This window comes from Homarus americanus, unplaced genomic scaffold (genome assembly GCF_018991925.1).
Source record: "Homarus americanus isolate GMGI-L3 unplaced genomic scaffold, GMGI_Hamer_2.0 scaffold19117, whole genome shotgun sequence".
NCBI lineage: Eukaryota > Metazoa > Arthropoda > Malacostraca > Decapoda > Nephropidae > Homarus > Homarus americanus.
In genome coordinates this window covers 2,642,132-2,662,542 of record NW_024754704.1, presented here as the reverse complement: position 1 = coordinate 2,662,542, position 20,411 = coordinate 2,642,132, and the positions used below count along the sequence as shown (strand labels likewise).

At 41.4% G+C, this 20,411-nt stretch overlaps 2 protein-coding genes across 2 annotated transcripts in view; one reads left to right on the top strand and one right to left on the bottom strand.

The window, feature by feature from the left end:
• LOC121855931 (pancreatic triacylglycerol lipase-like) overlaps positions 1–12,521 on the bottom strand; it is a 55,112-nt gene extending 42,591 nt beyond the window's left edge. The window contains exon 1 of the mRNA XM_042351140.1: positions 12,405–12,521. Within this exon, the coding sequence (XP_042207074.1) occupies positions 12,405–12,498 (94 nt within the window). The 5' untranslated portion in view covers positions 12,499–12,521. The remainder of the gene's footprint in view (positions 1–12,404) is intronic.
• Positions 512–20,100, top strand: LOC121855930 (pancreatic triacylglycerol lipase-like). The gene is made up of 11 exons (XM_042351139.1): positions 512–1,199; positions 14,226–14,432; positions 15,167–15,450; positions 15,609–15,822; positions 16,586–16,756; positions 17,192–17,320; positions 17,944–18,074; positions 18,297–18,435; positions 19,080–19,206; positions 19,314–19,517; positions 19,779–20,100. The coding sequence occupies exons 2-11, from the start codon at positions 14,243–14,245 to the stop codon at positions 20,017–20,019; spliced, it is 1,830 nt and encodes a 609-aa protein (XP_042207073.1). The 5' UTR covers positions 512–1,199; positions 14,226–14,242; the 3' UTR covers positions 20,020–20,100.
• Positions 20,101–20,411: the final 311 nt, after the last annotated feature.

The window sequence follows — 20,411 nt, the reverse complement described above, 5'->3', positions numbered from 1 at the left end:
ATAACCTGGGGGTACTAATCTTCAGGTGATACGGTTCTTAATTAAAATACCCAAGGTTAGGTTTCCATATTAATCAGACACGTAACACTACATCACGTTCAGGTTCCCGGGGTAGGGTAGGGTAGGGTAGGTGTCTGTTACCACGAGTCCAGGGAAGGTTGACGCGCGAGAAGGACATTCTAATGCGCTAGGCTTCTCTCTGTTTATTGCAGGGAGATGTGGGAGTACTTGTGGATGCGTTGTCTACTCCGCCATCCACTCCAAGTCACAGTGTGGAGTAAGGTAGGGAGGCGTGTGTGTGGGGGGGTAAGGGAGGGCTGGGGTGTGAAGAGTGGAAGGTAAAAAGAGCCTGGGTGAAGGGCGTAGAGAGGGCCTGGGTGAGGGGCGTAGAGAGGGCCGGGTGAGGGAGGTACAAAGGCCCGGGGTGAGGTTAGGTAGAAAGGAGTTAGGTAACGGAGCACCTGACAGTGTGACTCCCGGCTGTGTGATGCTCGTGACGGCCGTCCTCTGCTCCACGGGTGTGCTGTGTGGGGTCAGTCTATTCCAGTTATATAGAAATGCGAAAGTGAAAGAAAACAAAACATTCACCGGGTTTGTGTGTCAGAGACACATAACACGGTTTTTGTTTTCATTCATGAATCTTTTGATGAAGCTCCACGAGAGCAGTACAACGCCAAGGTCTGCTGGCTACCGGTGTAAACAGTTGCACGTGCCGAGATGAAAGTGCGCTGCCTGCAACCAATATTATCAATGCAATCAACTGATGAAATAAACGTTATTGTTCTCAATCTCAGTGAGAAAGTAAACGGCCTGACATCAGTTACAAGTGTAAATTGTTATTTAATCTGTGAGAGGTGAACGTGAAAGAACGAGGAAATTAGGGAGTAAAACTAAATATTTTTGAGTACAATATGATGGCTCATGTGAACTGTTGTTGAAACAATTTGGCGGTGAGTGAAGGTGTAGTCGTGGATACATCCTCGGAGGCAGTATAGTAGCGGCTGGTGGTAGGGGCGTCTGTGTACACAGTAACAGCGAAGGCGCCTCCCTTCTATTTCTCTATGAGCTCGTCTCCCCGTCGGCACTGGCAGTCGCCACCAGGACCTCGCGTGTGCTGGGGTTCAATGATCGCCGTCACCAACGCAACATTACAGCGGTGAACTCCTTCACAACCAGCGTCTCACCACGACACCCGCACCGTAAGTGTCATTGTGTTAGTTCACTCTGGGTCTATTCCAGATACTCCATAATGTACACTACACAAACATAGTTTGATAATCAACGATGGCCAGTGTGTTTGCAGTGGTTCACCCTCTCTCAAATGTCAACAAGTTCCGCCCTGCTGGTCAAACCTCTTAACCCACTAATGCAATTAAGTGATTTTGAAGCCTTAACACAGTCCTCTAGGCTTCAACACTCCCCATACACCGATATCTGATGTCAGGCAGCCAGGGTTATGGTGTTACGCAGGAAGTGATGTTTTTGAGCAATAGTTTCACAATATTTTACGCACGTGCACTTCCTCGTCACGGTTTACTCTTCTAAACAAAAGAATCGATCGAATGACAAGAAGTATCGAGATTAAACTCCAAATCGTATTGTTTTTTTCGGCGTTAAAAGATAAACATGAAAAACCTGCGCGAGGAAATATCTTATTTCTTACTTTATTTACCCAAGGTTCACCACAACTAGAGGTGGCCATGCCGAGAGGAGGCAGCCAGTGGCTTGTGTAGGATCCCTCCATTGGTCTTGATAGTCTTGCCAAGTGTTATTTGAACAAACTGTGAAAACGTGACTAGCAACTAAAATCCTCAGGACGGTACTACAATCAGAGGTCGCTGTCCACCTTGACATATAGTATATTCCTTTCTACACCCAGGAGTCTGAGCGAGCGTCCCATTTTGCGAAGAACACCAGAAGCCAGAATTCCCTTATGATTCAGGCAGCCGCGACACAGGAGATACCAACGTTAGTTTCCCTTTGAGAGTGAAAGCGGGTGTGACGTCACCTGGCCTCTGGGTTATGGAGACTTTCTCTGTACCGAGACACGGTCCTGGTGGAGGAGGATGTTTCTGTTGACGGTATACACATTGTCTGTCCAGTCCAGTTTACTTTATACAGAAGGGAAGGGGGATGTGGAATGGTGGCTGAATAGAAGGGAGGGTGAAGGGAGTGTGATGAAAAGTACAATGTAAGCAAGCAAAGAGGTGGGTAGATAGGCATGTAGTGATTAAATAGTAAATTCATAATAGAAGGTAGGCAGTAAACACAGAACTGTATAGCTACGTTACGTGATAGGTTGTGTGTGTACACACCAAGAAGTTGAGAGCAGCCGAGGGTGGTGGATGACCTCGTTCGGAATGCAAGAGATTTGTATGGTACAATCCCTCCTCAGTGTAGCCTCGACATAAAGATGGTGGTCAAGATAGCATCAACAAGTGTAGGGATCTGTGAGCGTCCGTAGCCTGGTGTGTTGTCATAGTCTTACACGTGACAACTTGGTGACCGGTCAGCTGAGCTAGCCACTGACTGGACAGGTGGCTTGTTTTGTTTATTGTTCTTGCTCGTCGTAAGGGGTTGGCCAAGGGCTTCTCACTTGGGTTTGATAAGCGCCGGGACCCTGGTACAGTACAGTGATATACCTACTTCCTCGCATGACCCGATTATTTTCCCACCCTGATTCAAATTACACCAGATGCCAACAAGTTGAGGAAGAAAAGTGCAAAAGAAGTCACTACGACAGCTAAAAACACCCGTATATAGTATCAATGATCCAATAAATTCTACCTCCATCCCTCACTGTCAGCACTGAAGGAGAGGCGACCGGGACGACCACCCTCTTCTATCACAATTATCTACGGTAAACATAATGAACAGTACAAAGCATCAACATATATCATCGTGATGAACAGCGTACTTCAGTAACAGCAGCCACCGTTAACACCCATGTATACTGAAGGACTTCCACGTAACATCTAGGCACTCCATAACTGTCGTGGTGTGCTGCTAAGTCAGAGGAGATAACCAAACTTGCCTCTCCTAGTGGTTTTTAGAGTTTACGCTGGGAGGCTTCAGTCACGCAGCCGAGTGTGGAAGTGTTTTAGGTCGGCAATTTTGCTGACTTCAGATATTTCTATTGTTATACAGGGTGGTATGGGGAGGCGCAATAGGCTAGTTAGTGGACACAAGGTCGCCAATCATTGTCTGTTGATATACCGTGTAGTCCTTATGAAACACCGCCTCCTGGGACGTGTGGTGAACTACAGTATAATTTATCTATTGTTTGTTTTTTTACTCCATTGTGAACCCGAGAAGGTTTAATTGAGGTGTTATCTGTACCAAAAAGGGGAAAAAAACCCTCTTAAAATAAAGACTCAATCCCCACAACACAACAGACGTGCAAGAGTTATAAGGATGAAGGATACATACAGTCTTGGAGTGAGGTGAACTCTTTCAAGGGCAAACAACACGTGTTCTGCTAAACTCTCTCTCTCTCCCTCCTACACGTCACACACTAACCTGAATATAAATATTTATTTATACAGTAATGACCCCGGTGTTGTGTGTCGGTGTATGCTTGTGTATGCTCTCGGTTGTATATTGTCTGTCAAGGGTAAGGCGAATCACCATTAACTTATTCACTGACTGACTGACAAAACTACCCAAGTCTCCAGTGTCGTGCAGCAGTGTCAAGCCACGCCCTACTTATTACGTCACTCCTACCTCGTTGGTCCACACACCTCAGTAATTCTCAAGTCACAGAAAACAACAGTAAAGATTTAAACTATACAGATGAGAGGAAAACAAATACCAGTAATAAGTGCAAGTAATAAATAACTAAATAAACCCTGAAACTAAATATATATATTTTGATGTTCTTTGTCTTTTACATTACAGTATACACTTACTGCAGTAAATACTATTAACATATTTAATCACGTAACAATAGTGGTTGTTGCCCCTCTGGTACGAGGATGGCCGGCCCAAGGGCCACCTCGGCGAGAATTTGTTTAAGGTGTAGAAGCTGTCGCCAACACAACAACCACAACCTAAGTTAACGAGTTGCATGACCCAGTGTCAAGGAATAAACCGAGAAGACCGGACAACTCAACAACTGCACTGGCTAACCATTACCCCAGAACACGATCCGCAAATCGATTAACTGCTGGGTAGATACAGTGAAATAGCGTAAAAAGAGAAGAAAAAACAGTTTCACATTGGTCGGGAATCGAAACCGGGTCCACTCGCTTGCGAGGCGAGCATGCTGACCATTACACCACAGTTCACTAAAATAACAATTTTTTTTTTCGTGCTGGTCAAGCCCCGACCAGAGGTTAGCTAGACCCCGGACAACTCTTTCGGAGCTTGACCAGCACGTGGTATTGGTATTATTATCTCGATTTAATTATATGTTACAAAGTCACTTGTGAGGTTTTTCAAAGTTCTTTTTGATAATATTAACTAATTCTAAAGCAAATGTCAACAAATAAATAACTTAAATAATACGAAAACAAACAAATAAAAATGGAACTGTATCTAATATATACTGTATGTTACACTATATATGGATAATTGATGATTAGTGATAACTTCTATGTATTTCTCGTTTTGGGAAACTTTTTACTGGCCATAAACGATCCTGTAGATCATAAATACGTATACATATAATGAATACCTTCATACTAAACCTAACCTAACCTACTTAAAGTGTAATTTAGCCATCATGACAGTAAACGACATTTTAACTGAAGACTAAATTTTTAACATATACGAATTAATCTTAATTAAGTTGTAATAATGAAACCAAAAATTTATCTCTATTTGACTAAACCGACTGATGATTTGTAAAAGCTTAATAGTAGACTATATAATCCTGGCCATTAAACTAAATAGGGATAATTGACAAATATCGATAATTTCTATATATTATTTTAAGCTTCTAACTGGCCATCGGCGATCATGTACTTCACCATATTAAGTATTAATAAATTGTGAAATAGAAAACTTAAACTAACTTAACCTAACCTTAACGAATATTAACTATTATTTTTTTTTCGTTTTAATACAGGATAATCATCATGGGTGATATGATGTATCATAAAAAATGGAAATGTGAACTTAAGTTTTGGAGAAAAACAATTAAATCTAAAGTTACCCAAAACAACAGTAAAGACTTAAACTATACAGATGAGAGGAAAACAAATACCAGTTATAAGTACAAGTAATAAATAACTAAATAAACCCTGAAATTAAATATATATATTTTGATGTTCTTTGTCTTTTACATTACAGTATACACTTACTGCAGTAAATACAAATAATTTATACATTTCCATTGTCTTAAAAAGGTTAAACTGTAGTCTTCAAAGGGTTAAACAATCGTCCTCAAAGGGTTTAAACCAATCGTCCTAAAGGGATTAAAACAATCATCCTCAAGGGGTTTAAACCAATCATCCTCAAGAGGTTAAACCAATCGCCCTAAAGGGGTTAAACCAATCGTCCTCGAGGGTTTAAAAATCGTCACAAAGGGCTTAAAAATCGTCAAGGGCTTAAAAATCATCACGGGGTTAAACCAATCGCCCAAAAGGGGTTAAACCAATCGTCCTCAAGAGGTTGAACTAATAGTCCCCAAGGGGTTAAAAATGCCCTCAAAGGATGAAAAAAAATCGTCCTCAAGGTTACAACTTATCTCCGGACGACATTAGAACAAAAGGTATCCGAAGGTGACACGCCACGTCGCTTAAAACCTACAATTCACTTTGGTGCAGTGTCAGAGATGCAATTATACAGATAAGTATATAGCGATTCAAGAATACAATGTTGGTGTCTTAGCGAGATAAAAATATATAACGAAGAGTATTACAGTCACACAGCGATAATGTTAGTGATATAGATTATTATACAGTGGTACAGTTACACATGTTAAACCGATATAGGAGCTTACGAGCTTGGTGGGTGGGTAGGTCGGTTAGACTCGTGTCACGCTGGCCACTTGTCGCTCCCAGGTGACAAGAGATCACGCCACTCAGCCACTTGCGTCTCTTTTTATGCAATTTTTTTCCTAAGTTCCTATTATTTCACTCTTCTTTTTCCTCATGATTGCTATTGGTTATCAACAGTACCCATTTGTAAATAGAGGGGATATTATTAGTTAATTTGAAAAAGCACGAAATACGAATCCTATTTTACATTATGCGTTTTACCTATTCATTATTAATTGCATATTAATTATTCTTACATACGGTATTCACATAACACCTACCACCGTACAGAAAGACAGGAGTTTTTTGTTCTCAGGACTTTCAATTCCCAGCAAACGAGACTGATATCATCAATGTTGTCGTGTTTACTAAGTGGACGGAGCAAATAACAACGGTCTCTGGATTCACTTCACCAACGCGGCGACAAGTGTGTTTCTCTTGGGAAGCTATAGTAACAAACACTTAAACCTTCTGTCTTAAATCTCGTAAGGCAGCCAAAAAAAAAAAAAAAACTGAAGTTATCTGGCATAGCTACAACACACTCCAAACTACTCGGGTGTCTGCTTTGTGTGAGACTGGCAGACACCGGAGTGACCAAGAGCGCACACGGTCGTCACTCAAGGCAACCATGACGTCACACACATGCTGACTGGCCGACCTGTTTTTGACCATGAATACAGTATTGGGTGAGCCGCTACAGCAAGGTTATACTAGAACTGACTTTTAGGCGTCATTTAAGAACTGCATAGAGGACTGGTTAAAAGGTAGAAGAGAAGGGTGCTAGAATTTCAAAAACTAAAAGGAGAGACAGATACAGATTGTCTTTCACTGATGATAAATTGCAGAACAAACTGACAGCTACTAACGAGGAGAGACCAAACTTGGTTAAAACAGTTCAGTACTATCTAGAATATTATGTAGTTGTCTAAAAAAAGCACTCTTTGCAACGACAGTGTGTGATTATGAGAGTCACACAACCGTAGGGTCTCATTCCTTACATCGTTTCTCTCTCGATTTATTTTATTTTTTCATTTTCGTATTTATTTATTATTATCATTATTACTATTATTATTATTATTATTATTATTATTATTATTATTATTATTATATCCCCCCCCAGGCCCTGATGTGGGTCAGTAACCTGTGCTCGGGTGGGCTAATTCCGTAAAAAAAAAATAAAAAAAATCTGCTGGGTGCTTCAGTATGTCGCTCGGGTATGTAAAATGTTGAGCAGCTTGGCTAAATTTCATCCTCTGTTAACCATCGAAATTCACCGCGGAGGCCGAGTGTTGTCCACCCAACGTTATTTTACGGCGGTTTAATTAACTCGAGAGAACGAAATTACACAACTGAGAATAATAATTAGGAAAGGGTGGATAAGTCTATAGGCAGGCCCTTCAGATAATGTACCTGTACCTGAAAAATATTTGAGCAGTGATATAATTAGGGCTGATCTTAGCAAATGGCATATGTCAACGTGCAATAAAATCTTTGATGTAAACTATTTATTTGAAGTGATGCCTAAAAATTCTGCCCATCTATTTCAAAGACAAAATGTTGAGTGGGCAAGATAATAAACATTAAATAAACAAATATATGACGTTTTGTAATTGGAGTCTACACGTCCGAACATCTTAGTAATAATTTATACAGGAAAATAACGAGGGTAATTATGTTGTGTAAGGTGTTGCAGTTTCTCCTTGTAACATACTGTATTCCTCGTATCGTTTAGAAAGTCATCACAACAACCAGACGGGAGAAACTCTGTTGGAAGTAAAGCAATACTACTAAGCGATCTGTCTTCCATGTTAAATTATACCTACGGGAAAGCTGATGGTCTGCCTCCAAGGTTGTAAACAAGAATTGTGACACTTTTAGTTACGCAAGACACGACACGCTCTATATATATTTTCTGGCGGTAGAATTAGGTTATTTTATACAGCTATACAGTGATTTAAGTCTGTAGGGATATAATTAAGAGATACAACACAATGGGTTTTTTTTCTCGTCACTTTCACTGTACTTCCTCACTCTAGTGGAGCGACTAGCGGCCGCCTCATGCAATCTCTCCTGCATGTTTTCTCTTTCTAGGTCCCTGCAACACTTTCTTTCCTCTTCAACCTCCTCCCCTTCCCATACTTCCATCTCGTTTTTCCTTTCTCTCAATTGCTTTCTTCCTTGTGTTGTTTCTCCTACTTTTTTCTTCGTGTTCTTTCCCCCCTTCTTCTTAGCCCTTCCTGTTTGATCGTCCGGGGAATCATCATACACTCCTGTTCTCTCATGCACAGTCTCAAATTCATGTTTGGAAGTCTAGGATTTCTCCTACTTTCTCTTCTTTAGCGAAATGTTACAGCGTAGATAAGTGACGCTAATGTAAGACGTTTGACACTATAGACATAAGATTACTGTATATGGTTTAAAAAAATAAGTGGTTTTCATGAGGCGATTATGTAAGCCTAACTTGTAAGGGCTGGGAAAATAATGAACAGTGAGCAGCATCTCATATGAGTAGATGAATAGATAGATAGATAGCTGTACAGATATAAAGATGGCAAGCCAGTAAAATCGTCACACATGTAGCTATACTGTACAGTGATTCAGCATCTACTATATATAGATATCAGGGGTTCTCGACCTTTTTTTGCACATGGACAACTTGAGGTCACCCGCTTGATCTGTGGACCATTCACCGCTTGTTTAGGTGGAGGTACAACTACTACAATTAACCGCTCATTAAATGTAAACAACTTGCGGAATTATGAGTGTTGTAGCCGAAGTGTGAAGACAAACGATAGTGCGCTTAACTAAGTGTCATATACGAAAGACTGTTAAAATATAAAACAAAAAAAAGTTAGTGTATCATAAGTAACCTCAATCAGTGAGACTTCAACAGCTCTGAAAAATAACAATATTCTGTTCGACACCAGCCACGATTTCTTCACCACTACAAGAGTTGGTATATCGCCTGAGTGACCGATAAGACGCAACTAAAGGATCTACTTTATTGAACGGTATAACTCAAACTGGTGAGGATGGACCCGGCTTGGTGTCCTGGGAGAGCGCCACCTTACACCACCCACACTGCCCTCCGACACCACCTCAAGCTGAGGGTCTTGCCTAATGTAGTAGTAGTCTTAACCCGTTTAGCAAGGTGAAGATCCGGATTTTTGTACATTAGGCTTTACGCTTTATGGTGGATTCTGAATGACTTCCAGCGTTGCTACACATATTTTCAAGTTAATTTAAAATTTAGTGATATCACTTAGGATTCTATATAAAAATAAACGACAAAATAAGTGAAAATGGAACCAATCACTGACACCATGATTTTCGTAGAACCAGATAATTTTAAACTGTATACATACGCAGAGTAACACACAAACTGTCAGTCTGTTGACCCAATTCTTTGTTTACGTCTCATGTAAGGCGCCATACTTTATTTCGAACTCAGAACAGCAAGATTCTGGTTCTAATTTAATATTCTGCTCGCTCTCTCTTTTAGAGGGGCTCATAAATTGCCAGCAAGTAGAATGGAGGAGGGAGGTCAAGGACTCTGTTAGGCAGTTTGCCAAGCTTATCTAAGCAAGTAGGTCAGATTTCTCGCCAACTCCTGTTCTCCCGCATGATTGGTCCTGAAGTCACTCTCTCACTATATGCAACAGGTCCTCTTGCAACGCGGGTCCTCTTGCAACGCGGGTCTCCCTGTGACTTGTTAAATGTGAAATTCCTTACACTGCTATACTGTCACGTGTAAACCAAGCCTCAGTGACCAGCCCTGTGCAACCTTGGCTGAGTCTTCTGCTATTGTGTGACACCCGAGCTGAGAACGCTCACACCTACTCTAAACAAGTTTGTATTAAGCCCGGTTATGAGAGATGTAATTCATTCATTCATTCATTCATTTATTCATTCTCTCTCCTCCCTAATACACATACAAAAGCTAATGATTTAAGGCAGCCAAGAATTCTTTGTCAAGGACCTCGCGAAAAACTTCAACAGACTTCTCAAAGACCTTGAAGTGTCTCCCAAGATATAAAAAGATTCTTTGAAGGGCGTAAACATAATCGGAAACAAAAAAATAAGAAAAAAAATCCTGAAGGTGCCTCGTGTGTCATCCTGACGAGGCAGACGATTGACGAGGTTTGTTATGATTGGAAAAAAGTTGAAATAAAACTGAATTAGCTGAACTGGGTATGACGTTTCCTTATCTATACGACTTACTGTACCAACGAGAGACACCTCCTGGAAATATCATCACCAGATATACACAGGTAGATGGAAAGATTTTAATTCAGTATACGGTGATCATCAGACAACTCACATTAGTTCAGTTTGTTTAGCCACTTCCACCCTCTGTGGTAACCTATGGCCGTAACTACCAAGTTATGTTCGATTAATGAATAAAACCTCGACTTCATATTCTTATAAGCAAGACCACCAATACTGCTTCACGGTCGTTGTCTTAGTAATGGAGGATATTTCTGATCTTCGTTTTTTATTTTCCTCGAGCAAAACAATATCCTATTAATAGCTATTGTCGTTAACAGATACATAATGATTTTATAACACCTTACTATAGCTTAAGGTAAAACAAAATGTAAACATACCACATATTCACAATCTATTTTAGTCAACCCTTTTACTTCCCAATGGTTTTACCCACACAATAATAATGAAATGGCAACTCATCTCGAGGTATACAACACAAATTACATCGATAATTTAATCATCACTACAGCGTATACACTCCACACATACGTTTAATGTCTTTCAAAATATTATCTGTGGTATTACTGCTAAAGCTGCCTCCCGAAAGCTGGGAATGCTGTACAGATGCCGTAGCTACTTCACTCCTGAGCAGTTGCTTCAAGTATACTGTATAAGGAATTCACTCGTCCTAACTTGGAGTACTGCTCTCATATCTGGGGTGGCTCTTGTTCTGTCCAACTGTTAGATAGGGTGGAATCAAAGGAATTTCGTCTTATTAATTCTCCTCCTAGTTGACAATCTCTCTTCCCTTTCTCTTCGCCGCAATGTTGCTTCACTCTCTCTTTCACAGGTACTTTAACGGGCAATGTTCGATGGATTTGGCATCCTGTGTACAGCCGGCAAGGCCGTGGGCTCGTAACACTCGTCTTGCCCGCGCTGCCCACCGTTTCTCTGTGGATGTCGGTTACACTAGAATAACCTGTTATAATACCTCCTTCTTTCCTCACACAGCCAAACTGTGGAATGCTCTGCCTTCTTCTGTGTTTCCATACTCATACAATGTTCCACTTTAAAAAGCTGGTTTTCCGGCATCTTCGTGGTGTAGATTAATGTAACTTTTTCCTCTTTTGCATTTCTTTCTACTCTTATTTTTTCGCCCCCCTAGACCCCGTTGTGGGTCGATGACCTGTGCCAGGATGGGCTATTCCCGTAAAAAATAAATAATAAGCTTTTATCACAAAACATTGTATGAGGAAGGATTTTTTTTCTAGTCAGAGGCACCAAACAATCCGATACATCAACGCGTCTGAAGCTATTGTTGATTTTTTACTCCACCGGACAATGGGGATCGAGATATTTTTTTTTAGCGGACTGTACATTGACAACACTATACAGGTAAACAAACCCACGTGGGAAACAGTGAGTCCATTTGACAAAGGAAATCCCAAGACATTATTAAATCATGTTTCCATTTGGGTGTTTTTGGTGGTTGGGGGAGACGTTACATTACAATATCAAACACTACGTTGCATTTAAAACTACGTGAGACTGATGGGTCATTTCCACAATAAAACTTTCAACAGTAATAGTTATTGTAGCTTCACTTATGTATTTCCTTATGCCTGGTTTGAATTGTTTGACATTATCACTGTTTTCAATAATTAAACAAATCACTTCAGTCCTTTATAACTGTAAAAAAAAATCATGTTCTCTTCCCCTATAGAGCCTTGCTGATTTAGATCCCCAATCCTTACACAAAGTATGAGGCAAGTTAATTTTGGACACAAATTATTGACAAAATTAAAACGAGGCTTGACTTTAACTGTTTCTAATCTGGCACTTACCCAATCTTTGCAAGGCTTCATGACCAACTTGATCTCTTGCATCTAAACCTAACATAAGCCTCACCATCTTTTTTTTGAGTATGTTGTAGTTTGGCTGTCATACTTAATATTAAGGCAGAATACCAGGATGAACAGAAATAAATAATCTAAGTGATACTGTGTGAGCTAATCATTGGGTCTACCGAGCCTCAGATGATACATTGGATTTCTCTATAACAATATAGGGATAATTTGCCAGCCATTGATAACTCCAGTTCACATTATAGCGCATTAGTTACACCCTTTGGGTCTTTGCCTGACACTAAGGACTCTATCATCAGTATACAACATAAGTTTATGTATAACATGAATGAACATGTTATTTACGTACCTTTAAATGAGCTTTCTACAGTTCCTGATTTAACAACACTTATTATTCCAAGGGCCCAGAGTCCGACGCGTGATGGCCTATGTTCCAGCGTCATCTGAGGCCTTCTGGTCCCCCCAAGACATCTTACGTGTAACTCTGCCCAACCAAAACCTATGACCTTGGTGCTTGATGAACAAAACGAGTTTTATTATTTGGAACACACGCCAAGTTGTTGAGTGTGGAGTGAAAGGCAGCCAGCCAGCCTAGCGAGTATCTTTGGGTCAAGGGGAGGTTAGGTGGTCAGGTGCATGGAAATATTTCTTACTCGGATGTTTATGTGTTTCAAAGGGAACTCCCGAGGATATTAATATATCGTTTCCTACAAATAAAAAACGACAGACATATTGTATTCCAACAGTTGGTAGACGAAAAAACAAACAGCCAGCCGATTAGGTTACACGAGACTGACTAGGGTGCTCACTAGACTAGACTACACACACAAAACAAAACAAAATAATTGGACTAAACAAAAACCATTTAACGTTCAGGACAAAATGATATCACAATGCAAGACTATTCGTTCGACATTAATGTTTGAAGGTCTTGGCCTATACCGTATATGCAAGGGCATTTTAACAATATAATTAAATTTCACGTACTTGTTATGGTGACCTAAACAAGCGAAACAAGACACCAAAGATCATGATAATAGTTGTGTGTGTGTGAAAGACAAACCTGAAAAGGTGCCAAATCGACCCCCTCACCTGGGAGTCGATTACTCCACACCGTAACACTTGGAGAAGCACCACACGAGGTGTCAATACTTTCGAGTTAGCCCGACTTCAAACCAAGGCAGACAAGCGCCAACGTCAGAAAGACGCTACCACCACAGTAGATGGAGCCTTCCACATGTGCAACCAATGTGGACGACGCTGCGGGTCCCGTATCGGTCTCTTTAGTCACCTCAGAGCTCACCAACCTAGGTGACATCCCTAATAACTCATATCATTGTATCATAGCTGGATGATCGTCATACTCGATTCCGCGTGACAGCAACATAGTAGTAGTAGTGTGTGTATTAAACAAAGTAATACTCCTAATCATAACCTCTATCTCTTTATCTCACATTCATTCTCTTTTCCATAATTTTCACATTCCCATTATGTAAACAATTTAAATTCAGTAAATAAACCGATAATAATAAATGCAGATAATTTAGCCTGAGAGCTTACAGATAACCACTAACCTAAAGCAAACATTTAGTATAACATCACCTCGTAAGAACACCAAGGCAGCCATTAACCTAACTTATCGACATGTAAAAAATAATAACTAGTTGTGTCTGTGGCCGCTACTCAGTTAATATGTTTTTTTATTGGACGAGTTTAAATTTACCGAACATAATACTGTACGCTTCACATAACGTCATTTGGTCAACTAGCGTAGGTACACATTGAAGAACTGGAAATGTTGTAAATCTAAATAAGCATTCGGTGTAGTGTAGCTCCTTTTACACGGCATACGCATACAAAATGACTTTCTTGATGTAATAAACTTCAGCGACTCTTTATAACTACTCAGAGTAATCATATATTTTTGGTTGAAGATTACTATGTATGTGTCTCCTGGGGTGTGTAAGGTGACGTCAGTATACTCCCCTACAACTGTGCATCTCAGGGGGCACAGAAACAAAAGTAAGCTACAGTTGAAATAACAACAATAGCTTACTTTTTCTGTACAACCCTGTATGTAATATAAATACTGTATGTTTTTCCCAACTGCCGTAAACACTATTTTTACCAGAACTATACGACATTCACACAAGATACATCTCTTCTACAGGAGTGAAGAGCCTCAGCATGAGGACGAAGGTGTGGTGGCTGGTGGTGACGGCGGCGGTTGCGGGGGCGCAGGACATCTCTCAGGGTATCCTCAGTGGGGTTATGTCGGGCTTGCGGGAACTGCCTGTCATCGGTAACGTCCTGCGGGCCGCCGTCCACCCCCTCTACATGCCGCTTGTCCGCCAGTTCCAGCCCAGGATCAACAGCAGTAAGTCTTCACTTTGTCAAATAAAGATCCCTATGTGACTTCTCGCGTGATTAATAATGTAAGCAAGCGTTAAATAGCCTATTGAATTATACCTTATCATCTGAAATAGTGATTCGTTCATAGATATCTTTCATATAAACAGCTTTAATGTCTCAAAGATTTTTATAATCTAATTGTTGAAATTCATAAAAAGTAACCCACAATTTGTTGATGTACTGTAACTTATGTCACTCCTCCATCTAAATATTTCGATGTTAAACTGACACAACAGTGGCCACCTCATTACGTTGTAGGAGGTAATTGGTGCTCTATGAAGACGCTTTAAATTACACCATACTCATAAGGTGCATTCAATGTTGTACAATTTCTCCATAACTGATCCCCCACTCAGTCCCTACACCTCTGCCCTGATCTTAAACTGATCTGCTCTCTCCAAACCAGTACCCATTTCTTCACCTACACACTCCTCGATCCTACCTCTCACCCGACTCCAGGCTGGCACTAATTCTACTACAAGAAACAGACAATACCATGACACAACAGACAGACTTCTGACCTCGAAGCCACGGCATGACTTGAGTTACACGATCAAAACCTTCACCTGTGCCTACTGGTCTTTGGGTTACAAGGAGCACCGCTGAGACAGGAGAGACCATCACCATACTCACTAACCCACCCCCCCCCACCCATCAGTTACCCTAATGAGCAAAAAAGTTCTCATCTGTCACACACAGGGGAGGGAGAGAACGAGTTCACTGAGATGTGTTTCGGGGAGCTGGGTTGCATCCTCTCTGACGATGACTTCTTCCACCCCATCCACCGTCCACTCAACCTTCCACCAAACAGCCGAGAGGAGATCCACGTGGTGTTTACGGTCCACACCAGAGAGGACAGTCAGGGCACCCAGGTGGAGGGCATCAACGTGACCAAGGTCCTCAACACCTTCTTTAATCCGAAGAGGAAAACAAAATTTCTCATTCATGGGTTCTTGGACCACACCGGAGTGACGTGGATGTGGGTAAGTGCAGTCTTTCTCACCATAATGACGTACGTGTGTGTGTGTGTGTGTGTGTGTGTGTGACCATAAATATAAATTCTTCGATTACAATAGGACATTCCAAGGAGCTATTTCCATCGCTTACTGTAGGATTACACACGTACTAACTTTCCGGGCAGGACATGGTTCGCGCCCTGCTGGTCTACGACGACTACAACGTGGTGACGGTGGACTGGTCTGGCGGGTCTCGGGCTCTCTACTCCCAGGCCACCGCTAACACTCGAGTGGTTGGCCTCGAGGTTGCCCACTTCATCAACTGGCTCAAAGACAACGCTCTTCTCGACCCCAAGGATGTACATATCATTGGTCACTCTCTTGGCTCACACACTGCAGGTGAGTGTTTCAAGTCACGCTCGGTGGTAGGGCAACATCCATCATTAGGTGTAGGAAGGCACATACTGTAGCAGATGTACGAATACTTTCCTTCTGTTAGGTTAGGTTAGAAGGATAGATAATGGTTAGCTCGGTTATCCTACCCAACTTAACAGTACCAACCTATACTAATGGAGGGAGACAACTACAACTATGATGCGAATCGCTTCAGCCAATCAGACACAACACTGCGAAAATAAATTACCCCATCGTAGGAAAACAACAAACACTGGACAAAGCTGTAACGAAAAGTAAACTAATGTTTGTTTGTTCGTCAAATTATTAAAACGAAAATAGTGAGTCAGGATATTTAGTGTTCCCATAAAAAACATGAAAGGAATTTTACAGTTCGCAAATGATGAAAATTAAATTGAAATAATAATTTTAACCTTCAAAAATTACAAGTAACGATTCGGGTATCGTAGTGGCTCTTGTGAAGTTCACCTCGGGTAACAACAGTGCACAAACGGTTCTGTAGATGAGTTAATATGTATTGTGATGTTTGTATGGTGGATTACTGTCTTTCAGATGCTCTCCTTTATATGACAGTGATATTATATAAATTATTTAGCACTTGTAAGGCCAGCAGAATAGGGTCTAGCCAGAATGTTGGAATTAGGCAACATAACATACCGGGTAGCTGATTTTTGTTAGATATGTGGTAGTGACAGTATATTATCATACTGTATATAACTGTCCACTACATCTTGTGGTGGTGCTGCAGGGTACGCAGGAGAGCGGGTGTCCGGGCTGGGCAGGATCACCGGGCTGGACCCCGCCGAGCCCTTCTTCCAGTACATGCCACCCAGCGTCCGCCTCGACCCCTCCGACGCCATGTTTGTTGACGTCATCCATACTGATATTGACTCCATCCTCAACCTGGGCACTGGTAGTGGTACGACCAACGCTCACTCTTCCTGTCTACAACTGACGACTGAATGTTATGTGACCTATGAGGTGGAGCACCAAAATAGTCTAAGAACTAAATATATACACCAAGTGTATAATACTCATAATATTGTAGTTCACCTGATAAGAATTCTGAGCTGTTTCAGCAGAATTTGTCTCAAGCTCTATTCAAGCATAGTCTGAATATGGATTAATTTCCGCAGTAAAATTGCCTTCAAGAAGCGATGCAGTTATGTGTGTACTGTATATTCTGTATCAAAATATGAAAACATATTATGTTTTATTAAGAAAAACAAATTATTCAATTTTGAGTCATTAGTTATGTTTGTCGCATTTCTAATCTGTTGATGAAAATTATCCTTAAACTGCTTGATACTTTCCATGAGACAAGGCAGATGTTAAGACTCAGGTGTGTTGGCAGGTTATGGGCTGAGGCAGCCGGTCGGTCACCTGGACTTCTACCCCAACGACGGCAGGAACCAGCCGGGTTGCAACTCCCTCACCCGCGTCCCTTTTGCGGCCCTCACAGACGGTCTCAGCCTTTACGAGGGTCAGTCCTAAGTTCAACGACTTACTTTTACTAGGGATGTGGTAGCCATGTGGGTATAGTGCTCGCCCCATCCCAAGAGTAGCTGGTTCGTGCTCATCCACCTAGCTGTGGTTTAGTATATAGTGTATTGTAATTGTGTCCAGTTAACACCATCCTCTACAGGTCGTCAGGCGTATAGGACCAACGTTCATATACTGTACAACTAAGTGCAATAACATATATTAAGTTTACCTAAAATTCACTGCCAGACCGAGACAAAGGGCCACAAAACTTAGCTAATGCGGGGTTTTTCATTTCAATTGGTCAATCTCAACCTAACTCGTATTTTATTGGCTAACTGAGACCATGTTTAGATAAACACCAAGGCCCCAAGCCTCGTGTGGTCTGAACAAGAGTATCAAGAGCCTGTTGCAATATAATTCAAGGTTCAATTTACGTTGCTTCGAGTGGTGACGACTATCAAATGGCTGCCATTAACTTTGGCTTTACTGACCAAACAGGCAAAACTTTTTCCATATAATCTAACTGAAATGTTGCCATAGTTCCACCAGAGGCTTCATATAGAACTACTGATAACTGTTACTGCCCAGATGTTTTGCATTCGTGTCATTGTGTCTCCTCAGGCCTGGATGCCGCACAAAAGGAGCTGGTCGCCTGTAGTCACAACCGAGCGGCCAAGCTGTTCACTGACTCCATCCTCTCCACCTGTCCGTACACAGCCTTCCAGTGTCCCTCCTACCAACAGTACATAAGCGTAAGAACTAATAATTAACTTCTACAGTAATTACAAGAAACGCTTATTTTTTCTGAAGGGAGAACCTTTTATTTAAGTGACGAGCCGGAATAATAGTCTAACACGGACCCATCATCGATGAAACCCTCACATTTGTGGTGCCTTTTACCTTTAAAACCATTACTGTGTTTAATATGAAACCTAAACCCAGCTCCAGTGTCTCATGCTTTCTGGACACTACAGGGGAAGTGTGCGAGCTGTGGGGAGGACGGGAGCGGCTGTGCTCGTCTGGGTCTTCACGCTGACAAGTGGCCGGGCAGTAACCAGAACCAGAGTCTAGTGAGCCTCTACCTCACCACCACCGCCGGACCTCTCTTCTGTCGTAAGACCTCTCATACACTCCTGTCCAGACATTTACATCCAATATATACAGGGTGATTCAGCAAAGAGTACATTAAATTGGAGGATGAAATCCTTGGATAATTCTAAACCACAATGTCTCTATGGTAAAATGTCAGATTCTGCATAGTTTCCATGTTACAATACATTTAAGATGCTGTATTAATGAAAGTGAATTTGAAGTGAAACCCCCGTAGGTTTTTGTAATCATTCATTCACAGATCTCTACAGTTGGCTCCTCTTTGTCACAACCTAAAGCAAATGTTCAAAGTTGCCCCCTTCTGCCTGAATGCAGGCCTGTACACGTCTTACCATTGATTGTCTGAAGTGTTCCAGAATGCCTGGACTATGTTTAATTTGCTCGCACCTGTTACAACACGTGGGCATATGCAGAATCAGACATTTTACCATAGACACATTGTGGTTCAGAATTATCCAAGGATTTCATCCTCCAATTTTTGTACTCTTTGCTGAATCACCCTGTATAATTGCGAAGTTCATATGTACAAGTTAGACTCCTTCAACAGGTGTGATCGATACACCTCTGCCAAGCAATTAAGGGTTACATGTGGATAAATATGACCTAAGATTTATTAATTTTCCATATCAGCCCGTGTTCCCCCACAGTGTATCACTACCGTCTGATGTTGGAGCTTGCTGATCCCGGTAAAGTAGAGGGAAGTCTTCGCGGTAAACTAAAAGTGTCCTTCATCACGGAAGATGGCAGTATCGAGGATTTCGACCTCACAGAAGAGTATGTCATATACCAACGCTTTAACTGGATGATAGGTCAAATGTTGATCATAAGCCTCGAGTGCAAATGTATCATGGGTGACTATTATGCCTTGCTTTTTGTTTCAGTGGTCCTGTGAATCTCTCTCGTGGTAAGATGTACTCGTTTTTCCTGTACCATAACAAGGACTTGAGCACTGCTAGTGAGGCCCTCGTCCAGTGGACTTACGAAACCGATATGTTCAACCCGATGAGTTACTGCGTCCTCTTCTGTGACACCAGTCTGTCTCTGTCTAAACTCGTCTTTACCAGCGTCGACTACTTGGTGGCTGAGTAAGTGATCCGTGTTACTGTGTTCATGATCAAAGTTTCCCAGTCAAGTTCATGACAAGAGAACCGGTCATGTTGAACTAGACGTTACTGTAACTTCGATGAGTGTTAATTATTCACGAGCACATAAGCACCAATACTGCACAGAGGTAAAAACTGGTTCCCGACAGCATAATTAATTATAACGAGACGTGACAAGATAAAATTATGAAGTCGGCAGACGAATTTAATAGTGATCCATTATGCTTTATTTTCACCTGACAGAGACGTGGCAAACAGAACGAACGAGGTGGTAATGTGTCACCAACAGGGCCTAGGTGTGGTGAGGATTGTGAGTGAGGCGACGGTGAAGGTGGTGTCATCACCCTCCTGCCTCAACATCACAACCCAAGAAGTCACCAGGCATCACCCCGTCGAAACCATCATAGCTAATCGCCATAACGAGACCATGGAGCTACTGAATGCTGGCTTCGCGTCTATATCATCTATATTCTCCATTAAATAAACAGTGAACTTCAGAGTCCACTGGAGGCGCACTGAGATGAAGCTAATGATATTCTGGCGGCGAAACACGTGTTGGAAATGGTGGGGGATACCTTGACTCACTTCTATAATGAGCTAATATAATATTCTAAGTTTCTAAATAGTCTAAGACGCGGCAAATGAGTTTACTATAGTACAACGCCTTCAATGTTTAATATAAGTTTTCTACTCTTCAACCTGCAAGAGTAATATTGTACTATATGGTTTAATTTCTTATACTACAAACGTGTCTCTACAGTATAGTCAAGATACACGAATCCATGACAACTCTCTAGCCTACAGTATACCAACTAACATGATATCTTTTTTTAAGTATCTCATCTTTCTTCCTTACCATTTTATATCTTCATCATT